We start from the raw sequence: 12,577 nt of genomic DNA, 5'->3' as shown, positions 1-12,577 counted from the left end.
TCAGGCAGCTTGGACTCAGCGGGATGTCTACCTCCTGAAACCACTTCATTCATTTACCTCCCAGATATCACTGGGGAGTAGAATGAAACCTCTATCTCCCATGATCACCAATGTGAGATTCCATTAATCCTTCATGACAAGATGGATTCAATTCAGAGGGCAACTTCCACCACTGCATTCGAGCTTCTATGCTTCATCTTTTGAACGGGATAGAAATGGAGGAGATCAATAGTCTAGGTCAAGACTGTTGCAATATCTAGCAAGAGACGTGGTGTTCTCCCTCAGAATTCAAACCCAGCTGGGCTTTTTCACCTTACTTCATACCAGTAAAACGGATCTCATGCATCACCAGGAGCAAAGATGAGCTCTGCTTGTCCTAAATAACAGTCATACCAGGACAAGGGTATAATCTCTCCCTACGCACACATCATTTACGGCCTACACTACATCATTTACGGCGGCGCAACTGCACCAATGCAGGTGTGCTACTGTAATGCTTCTGATGAAGACGCTCTAAGCAGACAGAAGAGATCTCTCCGATGTAGAAGCCCTCTACACCCACATTGCACACAAAGATGGACAAGCCATCAGGAACAGTATTCCCGATAATGTCACGGCAAACCTGGTGGCTGAACTGTGTGACTTTGTCCTCACCCACAACTATTTCGCATTTGGGGACAATGTATACCTTCAAGTCAGCGACACTGCTATGGTACTCGCATGGCCCCACAGTATGCCAAAGTGGTTATGGTTGACTTAGAACAACGCTTCCTCAGCTCTCGTCCTCTAACGCCCCTACTCTATTTGGGCTACATTGATGACATCTTCATCATCTGGACCCATGGGAAGGAGGCCATTGAGGAATTCCACCGGGATTTCAACAATTTCCATTCCACCATCAACCTCAGCCTGGACCAGTCCACACAACAGATCCAGTTCCTGGATACAACAGTGCAAATAAGCGACTGTCACATAAAGACCACCCTATATTGGAAACCTACTGACCACTATACTTATCTACATGCCTCCAGCTTTCATCCAGACCACACCACACGATCCATCGTCTACAGCCAAGCTCTAAGATACAACCGCATTTGTTCCAATCCCTCGGACAGAGACAAACACCTATAGGATCTCTATCAAGAGTTCTTAAAACTACAGTCTCCACCTGCTGAAGGGAAGAAACAGATTGACAGAGCCAGAAGAGTACACAGAAGTCACCTACTACAGGACAGGCCCAACAACAGAATGCCACTAGCCGTCGCCTTCATTCCTCAACTAAAACCTCTCCAGCGCATCATCAAGGATCTACAACCTATCCTGAAGGATGATCCCTCAGTCTCACAGACCCTGGGAGACAGGCCAGTCCTCGCTTACAGACAGCCCCCCAACCTGTAGCAAATACTCCCCAGCAACTACACACCACACAATAAAAACACGAAACCAGGAACCTATCCCCGCAACAAACCCTGTTGCCAACTCTGTCCACATATCATAGGACTCTGACACCATCATAGGACCTAACCGCATCAGCCACACCATCATGGGCTCGTTCTCCTGCACATCTACCAATGTGATCTATGCCATCATGTGCCAGCAATGCCCCTCTGCCATGTACATTGGCCAAACCGGACAGTCTCTATGCAAAAGAACAAATGGACACAAATCAGACGTCAAGAATTATAACATTCAAAAACCAGTCGGAGAACACTTCAACCTCTCTGGACACTCAACAACAGACTTAAAGGTGGCAATTCTTCAACAAAAAAACTTCAAAAACAGACTCCAATGAGAAACTGCAGAACTGGAATTAATTTGCAAACTGGACACCATCAAATTAGGCTTGAATAAAGGCTGGGAGTGGATGAGTCACTACAAAAACTAAAAACTAATTTCCCCATGCTATTTTCTCCCTACTGTTACTCACACATTCTTGTCAACTGTTTAAAATGGGCCACCCTGATTACCACTACACAAAAGGGATTTTTCCTCCTGTTGATAATAGTCCACTTTAATTGAATTGTCTTGTTAGAACTGACCCCCGTTTGGTAAGGCAACTCCCATCTTTTCATGTACTGTGTATGTATATCTTCCTACTGTGTTTTCCACTCCATGCATCTGAAGAAGTGGGTTTTAGCCCACAAAAGCTTATGCCTAAATACATTTCTTAGTCTCTAAGGTGCCACAAGTACTCCTCTTTGTTTTTACTGAATCTCACGATTGTCACAGTGGCTATGAAATCTTAAACCTAGAAGAGCTACTCAAATAGATATTGAATTCATCCAGAACAAGCAGCCTTAGCAACACCTAACAGCAACTGGGACAGAACTTTGGTCAGCTCAGATAGGATCTGAAATGTATTGAGAGCATCCCACTTCAACAATACCTTAAGTTTAATCCACATTACATACTCCAATGAAGCCAATTTTGGAATGGAGGTCACTCACATCTGAGATCAGAAGCAAAACAGTCATCACTCAAGTAGATTATATAACATTCTCCTTCACCTTCTCTGTGTCAGACATAGGGAATGTTCCTCTGACAAACCATAGGCAAGTTCAACCAACAGGAGACTGAGCTGCTCATTCACAACCTGAGCCTTCAGGGGAGGTTCTGTAGTATGTACAGGCAATGGAATAAGATTAGCTATAGATATTTCTGTTTCAGGTTGGGAATATGCAGGGCTACATAAGCTGTACTAGAAATGTAACTTTTAAGAACTGCAACAGATATGTGATGGATGAGCCTACACCCCAGAACAACTTGGCAGAGGATACAGGGCATACAATCCAAGACAATGCTTTCAAATTTTGAGTGCAGAAAACTACATTGATAATCAGGGTCATCAAGCAGTCCTTATCGAGAAGAGGAGTAAGTGGGTGGTGTGGATGTCAGCGTGTGTGACAAGCAGAAACTGTGTTAATCTCAGAATGCATTATTCTGATGCTCTTGGAAAGCCTGTGTTCACAGAAGCAGCGATTAAGCAGTGTTGAAGCCTCCCTAACGCTCTCAAACACTGAAGTGTTCTGTCCTGCTCCTTGTTGAGCAGGAATTTTTCCTTGCTCTTCCCACGTGGACTCCATAGAAGGAACCTAAGAAAAGGGATCATTGATCTGAGCTGATGCAGCAAATCGGACACCCATGTGGAAGTGTGAAATGCACGGAGCCAAAGTGCATGGTGCTCAGTATGAAATGCCTGCTGAAACTGGCATTGGCAAAGTGACAAAAATGGCACAACTCTGTCTCTGGAGGAAAAACCCCACGCTAGACCCAGTACATACAGTGTAGACTTTTTAAATGTAAGCAGCTCCCAAAATGTAATTCTTCATGTCAGAATCCATCCACTTTGAAGAGTTAATCTCAAACAGGTAAAAGCGTAAGCGACACGCTAAGTGTACAATAAATTATTGTTATCAAAATGAAAAATAAAAAAAAGTGTTCAGCATGGTTCCAGATCTGACAGAACACAAAGCGATGGGGAGAAAGACTGTGCACCCCCCCTTACTGATGCGAAGCATGCAATCTGCACGGGTCGATTAACGTTCTAGCATACAAGAACAAGTCCTTGCTTCCACTGGCCATTTCCCCCGCAAAAAATCATCCCACAGTTGCGGCCACCAGTTCAGATTGACCAGTACCTTTGTTTTTTAAATTAATTTATCTGAATAACTGAACTCTTCCTATATTTTCAATTCCCCCGTGTAGTAAGTGTATTGCCATTTTTTAATAACCTAGGCTCAGTCACAAACTCAAGTGGCCTTTTCTTTGTGTTGATCAGTGATTTTTTCCATTCAGAGAAAGTCTGGTATACCACCTTGGTTAAAAGTTTTGGCACAGACTAGTTTACTGGGTTTAGAGCAGAGTTCAAGATAAAATTACAACCACCCCTTGCAATTGTAGCACTTAAATACAACAGAGTAAGAACTTGCTTGAGGTAAAGGACAACGTGAATGGTGTTAAGGCTCAGACTGAGAAAGGAAAGTGTTGGTCCTCTAGTCACATTTTGCCCATAAACCCAAAATAGATGGCTGTTTCTGATAGAATTAGCAGCATAATGGGTTAATCATCATTAGGCTTTAGAGTCAACACTCATTTAGAACAGTATCCATCTTTCTACAGACCAACACCACTGTTTTGAGGCACTTAATTTTCTCTTTAACTAAAAGGATTGGAAATTTACTTTTGAAATTTAGCAGAAATTGCTATAATTGATTATATATATATATATATATATATATACACACACACACACACACACACACACACACACACGATCAATTATACCAATTTCTGCTAAATACTAAAAATGTATAAGGGATTTGGAACCAAATCATGCATAAAGGTAGTCTATTTAAATGTCTCCCCCACCCATCTTTCCTCCTATTGCTCATCATACCTTGCATCATTAGTAAGCTCTTGAGAAACAGTCCTTCCCCCCAAAGTATTTGTAGAGTGCTTAGCACAATAGGGCCCAGATCCTGATTGGGGCTTTTGATGATTACTGGAAAAAAATTATGAAATGTAAGCTTAAACTCTGCAGAAACGGACTTAGCCACGAGAGGAGTGTTGATACACCACTCTACCGAGTATCTACTAAGTTCATTCTGAGGTGCCATGTAAAGTAATTTTCAAGGGTTTGTAACTCGACTTTTTTGGATGAAAAGTTGGCCGAGTGGCGGCTGTATCTGTATTTCACAGAGATTACGTTTTCTACATTCTATCACAGCGTGAAGACGACTAGTAAACCTGCCGTGGGATTCCCCGACACAAAGCAGCCACTTTAGATAGGGGAGCATAGCAGCAGCAGCCGCCCTTTCTAAAGCAGCGGAGCTATTTTAACGTTGGTCCTTGGTGGACTAACCCACAAACGAACATGCAAACAGTTCAAAGCACTAGTCGATCACTGCGCTATTAAAGTGCACAGGCATTGTTCTCATGTTTCCATTACACTGCAGTTTTCCTTTATATTGGAAGAAATACACCTCGACTAAAGGATAAAGAGTCATAGTTTTAAGAGTCAGCTATAATAGGAAGGTGACATCTGAACAGTATGGTGAAGAAGAAGAGGACAGTTTAAAAACCCTACTTTCCAATGACAGCTGAACAGTCTCAGCCCTTCTCTGCTTCTCACTCTAAAGCTTACGCTGGGATTCGTTCAATGAATCTTCACTGAGCTCATTTCTGTTCAATTTTGCAGACGCAAACTAAATATTTTTATAGTATTTTAAATGTGTTAGTATTTTTAGTAACTATTACAGTCTGTTAGTGGAGTTTTCTATTGGTCTGTTTTCTTTTGTAAAATAGCTTTTTGTGAGCAAAGTAGTGAGGAAGTTGATTGTGCAGAATGATCCCTGGATTTTAGAAAAAATGAAGAAAGAGTGTGAAATAAAGACTTGCCTAATAACAACTTCATTCGTGTTGTTCAGTTCTACCACCAATACAGATGGAGATGCTTCCGCCGGAATGATTAAAGGAGGGACCATTATATTTTCTGGACCCTGCTCTTTGGTCTTTTCCATTAACTGAGAGCACTCTTGCTCAACCATTATCTTCAGATCTTCAGGGATATGGACACGATCAGTGGCATTCAGATTCTCATCAATGTATTTTTGTGGTTTAGCATAGAGGATTGCCTTTTTAGGGCTGTCACTTATCTGGTTGACAGTGCATATATCAGATAATAAGTCAAGATTATTCAGAGCATCCTCAGGAAATTTTACTTTGTATGTGTCTTCATACACCTTGGGAAGTGCATTAGCCCAAAGACCATTGGAATACTTAAACAAAATTTCTGCAACTTTCTGTTTGAAGTCACTATTCAGAGAAGCTGAATTGGTCTCCATAACTGGCTTTAAGAAAGGATCTGCTTTTGAAGAAGTAAGGTTCTGAGATGTTCCTTCATGGTCTATGCCACTCGTCACTAAGTGTTGCATTTTCTTAGCAGGATAAAGGAATACATCTGTATGCCCACCAGTGCACACTTTTTCCACCTTGAAAAAAGGAAAGCACAGTGAGACATTGACCATTTGTAAGTAATCGAACCAAAATATTTTAAGAATGAACAACTATGCATTTTAGACAATCTTAGGAAGACATCTACAGGGATTTAAGCATGAGCTATTTTGTGCAATGATTTCCCTTAACATCTCCTTTTCCCTTTACAGGGGGCATTGAGCAGGAAAGCGGGACACACAGCCTTCCCAAAGTGGACACTGGATCTACTTACTACATTAGGAGGTGCTTAAAAGGCAAGTTTCCTCTTCTCCCCCTGTGATGGGCAGAACATAATCCAATCTACTCCAAAACTGATTTTCCCAGCCTTGGACCCGAGAGCCCATTATTTTACATGACAGTGAAATCAGCACTGATCTGACCTCCTCGTTGACGGTTTTAGCAGAGGACAAACTCAAGCATGAGATATGCTCCTCTGCTCAAGATTAGCTCGGTTCTTGGACTGACTTTAACTAAATCAATAAGTGCACTTTGGAGGCCTATCAAATCTAGAGTAGGGGCCTCAAAACCTCCTCAAAGCATTCCCAGGCAGCTCCAGGGTCTCTGAAATTTGTCCACTAATGACCTCTCCACTTTGTATGAGGCCCCAAGCCCCTCCACAGGGGAAGAATATTAAAATATGCCAAGTCCCCATTGATGAGGGATTTGGCAGTGCATTTTTAGAGAGACTGGAGCCCTCTGGTGAGGCTCCTCTCTGGAGGCTGACTGCTGCCACATAGAGGGGAGGCCCTACCTGTGGGACTGTTGAAGAACTCATTTTCAGAAGCCCAGAGATGCCCTATGCAGGAAGGGGATTGTCTAGCCCAGAGAGCCATCCTATTAATAAGCACACTGGCATTTAGCGCAAGGAATGTAGGGAGACGAGCCAGAGAAGAGATGGAGATGTGAACAAAGATTCAGAAGAAGCAGAGATGAGATAGAATTGTAGAGAAATAAAACAGACTAAGATCACATGCGGATAGATTAACTCGAGGGATTTAAGGAGCTGTTAAATCTCCCATTTGACTGAAGCAGAACTAAATTAAAACAAAGATTAAAACAGAACTGGTAACCACTGCTATACATGCGACTTTGTACAGACTCCCACTTGAAGAACCCACCATTAACAAAACAAAACAAAAACACACACCAGTGAAAGTCAGTCTCAATTCAGAATGGCTGAGCGACCGTGTTGTTACTCTGCAGGCTTCCTCCACCGAATGCAGAGGCTCTAGCAGCGATCCCCTCGTGGAGCATGCTAGGTCTCCGGAAGTGGCTTGCCCATTTCTGTGAACACCTTTTTAAGGGTAGTGGTCTTAGAGGCTGTTTCCTTTACACTTGAAGTGCCAGGGAGATTTGTACTTCTATTGGAAGAATGAGGAGAATTCACACTTTTTGGAGCTCTTCTCACATTCTGGATTCCGGAAGGAAGGGAAGGTGGATGGAGTAAATCACAACAAAATTAGGTGCTCTCTTTCAAAATGAATGCGGTGCAGGGCTTTGGGACCTTATACATGCTTTTCTGAGGCAGTGGCTGTGGTGGCCTCTTTAACTACCAGGAGCTGGAGAAAATTTGAGGGGCCATCTGTAATCTGAATAAGGTGGTGTGGATGCAACAACAAACTTCCATCAAGAATGCTGAATTTTTCATGTAGAGTCATCTAAATTTCTTTATTTGGCTTTGTTTGAATGACAGAGCCCAAGAAACTTGTTGACTGTGGGCAACAAAAGCTCCTAGACTCGTTAGTACGGCACTCTGACCTCATGGACTGCATTTTTGGGCTGTGAAGCCTGGGAATGAGAGACAGACAGAGACACATACGTCCACCAATGCTTCTCCAAAGGTGCTTACCTTGCAGTGCTATAGGTAGGGCAGAACCCTTAGTGTGGATGTGCCGAGGCAACATACAAAAAGCCCTCCACAGTTACTAGTAAATAGCTTCTCTCTAGCGTTCAAGAGTCTGATTATACAAATATAACTGAGACTGTGTGCAGCTGTGTAACTGTGGTTCTTCGAATACCTTGCCCCTGTAGATCCATCCTGGAGTGGAAGGCTTTGCCAGCCTTCTAAAAAGACCCTATTTAATAATGGGCTCTTCATTTTAGCAAAGAAAGGTACAACGCAATCCAGTGGCTGGAAGTTGGAAGCTAGACAAATCCAGAAGGGAACTAAAGGTGTAAATTTTTAACCCATGGAACAATTTACCAACGGTGTATCTTCTATCACTGATAAATTTGTAAATCAAGATAGGAAGTTTTTCTACAAAAAGATCTACTCTAGGAATGATTGTAGGGACGTTCTCTGGCCTGGGCTATACAGGAGGTCAGGCTAGAGGACCGTAACAGTCCCTTTGGGCCTCAGAATCCATAAAAGCAATGGCAATTGGAGTCGCTTGAGCACCCCTTTGCAGAACAGTGGTTTCAGGCCTGCAGGTATAAGACTGAGCACACTCTAAGCTGTCACTGGTTTCTGCAACGCATTGAAATACCTATTACAAAGTCCCAGCTGGGAAAGAAGGCATGGGGATTCGCACAAGCATGTATTTAAACTAATCTTCCTCATTTGAGAATGACTTCTGCAGATCCACATTCAATTTAACAGTACAATACAAGGAAAGGAGGACAGAGAAGTACTAATCGAAGTGTTCAAGAACTTCTCTCCCAAATGAGATGCTGAATTAAGAACAACTTTGCATGAATGGAACTCCGAATTCCATTGTACATCACACAAAGGGCAACACTCCGTTAAGCATGCCTTGGAATGGAGGCCTTAGGGCCTCTCAAAGAGGAACCCCAGCTCTAGCGTAACAAGTCTGAACACAAGGTCCAATCCACTTGAACCAGAGTTAATCTTCATCCGAAAAACATTATCTCCAAAAACTAGAGAGAGCCTAGGCGGCTTTACAGGACACCTTTCCTAAATGGAAATAAAAGCTCTGTGTTCAACAAGTTTACACAAGTCTCAAACTTCTTCAGGAAGTCTTAGATTTAGGAATGAAACTTGGTGCATAAATGGAATAAATAGTTTCCCAACTCAAGATGGTGACTTTTCCAAACAAAGTGTTTTATGACTCCCCTCCCCCGCCCTGGATGTCCAACCATGAACATTGGCAGAAACATTTTTTTGAACTATAATCATACCCAAAACTACTACTTATGTAAAAGAATAAATGGACACAAATCAGATGTCAAGAATTATAACATTCAAAAACCAGTTGGAGAACACTTCAGTCTCTTTGGTCACTTGATTACAGACCTAAAAGTGGCAATTCTTCAACAAAAAAACTTCAAAAACAGACTCCAACGAGAGACTGCTGAATTGGAACTAATTTGCAAACTGGATACAATTAATTTAGGCTTGAATAAAGACTGGGAGTGGACGGGTTAGTACACAAAGTAAAAGCTATTTCCCTGTGCTAATTTCCCCCCTACTGTTACTCACACCTTCCTGTCAACTGTTTGAAATAGGCCATCCTGATTATCACTACAAAAGGTTTTTTTCCTCCTGCTGATAATAGCCCACCTTAATTGATTAGTCTGTTCGAGTTGGTATGGCAACACCCATTTTTCCATGTTCTCTCTGTATATATTATCTTCCTGTTGTATTTTCCAGTGGATGTATCCGATGAAGTGGGTTTTAGCCCATGAAGGCTTATGCCCAAATAAATTTGTTAGTCTCTAAGGTGCCACGAGTACTTCTCGTTTCTTTTTGCTGAGACAGACTAACACGGCTACCACTCGGAAATAAATTAGTGCATCTCTCCCTAAATAGCGCTATAAGGACAAAGAACACCCTGGAGACCAGGCCTTTAAACGTTAGGAAACATCAGAGTTAAGGTGACATGTACAAACTTTGCACAGTGTTGTTGTGGATGTGTGTTATGATACAGACTCAGAAGTGTGGCCTTGGGGTCAATTCCCTGCCCCCCACAGCATCAATTTCCTCCAGATTGCCAAGGGAAGTGGTGCTTCTTCCATCCCTTGATGAGATGCCTTTCTCGAGTCTGCTTTGGTCCAAAACTCGCTACTGCGCCATACAGGAGGCCTGTGATGCGTAGGGGGGCCAGATGAGATGATCTAACAGTCTCTTCTGGCCTTCAAGTCTCCAAATCTCTGCAAAACCGAGTGCGGCACATGGAGCATCCTCTGATGGTTCCACGTGTGGCCTGCGTGAACCCTTGCACGACCACTGAGTGTGTGGGGGTGACCCGGGGGAGCAGCTCAAACACGCACAGGAGCCGGCTCGGGGCAGGACATGAGCCCTGCAGGGCAGGGGTGGGGGTGGCAGTGACATGACAAGGGCCTTTTGCAGCACTCAGCTGATTGGTGAAAGGAGGTTGGGAGGCGGTGACCTCACAGAGAGTCCATGACAATGGCCAGGGAGGACAGGCTGCAGGGCAGGGGGATCTCAGAGACCCCCGGGGCTTTGCTGCAGGGAGTCTCCTTCTTGAGGTGTCTCCTTGAGGACTGAGAGAGAATTCAGGGTCTCGTATGTGAGCGCGAGGTGGAGCCTCTCTGGAGTTTTCTCCTTTCCCACTGCTCATTGAGCGAGAAGACAGACGTCCCCTTGGAGAAGGTAAGAGCCCCAGAGAGGTTTGGTACCGAGGCAGCCTGATCCGCCCGGTGCTGGCCAAATTCTAGGCACGGAAAACACGAGGTTAAGGTGGGACAATTTTCCCCCAGCTCGGCCTTTGTCCCTTAGAGTCATTGGGGTTTGTCTTTTTTGGTTTCCCTTTTCCTGCTTCCCTCCCTCCTCTGGCGAGGAGGGGGCTGCTCTGTCGCCCTCATGGTGGGAGGCCTCCCAAAGAGATGGGACAGGAAGCGTGCTCTGAGAGTGATCCTCACCGGTGACCTGAGCCATCCCTGGGCCATCCGGGGAACCCTCAGCCCACCGCCAGAGTCTCCACGCTGATTGGCTGAGCAGGGGGTCTCCTGGCAGGGAGGAGACTCAGGACTTTGTTGTTCTCTTTTAAGGTCCAGCAAATAAGCCAGAACCAATCATCTGCTTGGTGAATTGTTCTTCTTCTCACTGCTGATTGTCTTTGAGCCGTTCCTGGTTCTCGCTGGTGTTCTCGTGCTTCTAAAACGCTTGCTGAAGAATCAGTGTGAATGGTTGTTGGTCTGTAGCTCATTCCAGGTCCGTTTATTCTGATCATTCAGTGTGTGAAACTCCAGACTGATGGTTCGTTTGAAAGTCAGGACACCCGGGTCCTGTTCCCAACTCTATCCCGACAGGTTGTGTGATGGAAGACAAGACCCTTCGCCTTTCTCAGTCTTCGTTTCTCCCTCTGTCAGTTGGGGAGAACAATCCTCTCACACCTGCCTCCCGGTGGGGGGAGGCTGGGGAGCTGTGGGGACCTGTTTGAGAGCGTCACTCGTAGCAGTGTATCGTAGGAGGTGTCCTGTCGGGTTGAGAGGATGATGTCGGGTCCAGAGGATGATGTCGTGCAGCAGAACCCCGTTTTCCCAACCTGGCGTGACACAGCTTTGCATGTGAACCGAACCAAGGGCGCACACAGGTCCAGAAGCCGGCGATTTCTCCTTTGGCCACTAGATGGCGCTGCAGGCTCCCACTTCCCCCTTCTCCTGGTCAGCGCAATGGGGGTTAGTCTCCCCAAAAAGAACGCCCGTCTCGCTTTGAACGTTCCTTGACGTGCACCCTGTGGACTGTCGGGATACGTGTCCAAAAGTTGCAGGGCTTGTTTCATGGTCTACACAACGACAATCTTTCTTCCTTTTAAGACGTGACGACATTTTTGGTCAAGATCCTTGATTATTCAGGGACTTATCCAGGAAGACCCAAAGTATTTGTCCATAAGACTTGTATGGAAGGGCGCACAGTGCTAAAGTATTTTTGGCCATAGCAGGTTACTTGTCCCAAGAATGAAGTCAATCCCCCTTCAAAACAAGCCCAAAATGAGCTGTTACCAGAATTGCCCATTACTTTGGGGTATGCCCATTTGTTAGGGTTACTCTTCTGGGTGGGGGGGGGAGATTCTGCAATTCTGTCAATTTACTGCTTTTGTCACTTGTGTTTTCCTATGGAGCGCTACTCCTTCCTTCTGCAAGTTCCCTCCCAATGGAGCTATCCTGCAAGACCTAGGTTCCCCAGGGCTGGGGTCTTCCAGCCCCCAAATCTGATGAACACACACACACACACACACACATTAACGTAGCATGTCTGAGAGGACTGGGGAATCAGCACTCGCAAGCTGACCCCTTATGTGTCCCGGGACTCAGTCGGCTGGATTGAACAGCAATTTAAAGCTGGTCCCCTCATATATCCTTGACCTCAGCGGGCTGGGCTGAGCAACACCTTAATCTGCCACCCTCCTCTACCCCCAGGTTCAGAACATCCCTGTCCCCACCTTCACCCCACAACCAGTCTGCTCGTAACCCACTTGATGAGCAAAGCCCACAGGATTTTTGGGGCTGCAGGGATCTTTCGCTTCGGGACAAGGAGCGTTGCTGCAGAGTGAATGGAGAAGCCAAAAACACCCATGGAGGAGGGGGTGGGGGGGAAAGCAATCAGTTTGACCATGAAAGTTATTTATTCCCAGGTAGTAACCCTACGAGGGGAGCCAAA

The 12,577-nt window shown here is 44.8% G+C and overlaps 1 protein-coding gene and 1 long non-coding RNA gene across 2 annotated transcripts in view; one reads left to right on the top strand and one right to left on the bottom strand.

The window, feature by feature from the left end:
* LOC141987910 (tudor domain-containing protein 7-like) overlaps window positions 1–5,858 on the bottom strand; it is a 37,306-nt gene extending 31,448 nt beyond the window's left edge. The window contains exon 1 of the mRNA XM_074953747.1: window positions 5,398–5,858. Within this exon, the coding sequence (XP_074809848.1) occupies window positions 5,398–5,843 (446 nt within the window). The 5' untranslated portion in view covers window positions 5,844–5,858. The remainder of the gene's footprint in view (window positions 1–5,397) is intronic.
* LOC141987119 (uncharacterized) overlaps window positions 1–12,577 on the top strand; it is a 192,802-nt gene that overhangs the window by 148,860 nt on the left and 31,365 nt on the right. The window lies entirely within an intron of this gene.

This window comes from Natator depressus, chromosome 5 (genome assembly GCF_965152275.1).
Source record: "Natator depressus isolate rNatDep1 chromosome 5, rNatDep2.hap1, whole genome shotgun sequence".
Lineage (NCBI taxonomy): Eukaryota > Metazoa > Chordata > Testudines > Cheloniidae > Natator > Natator depressus.
This window is presented reverse-complemented; position numbering and strand designations above follow the sequence as displayed.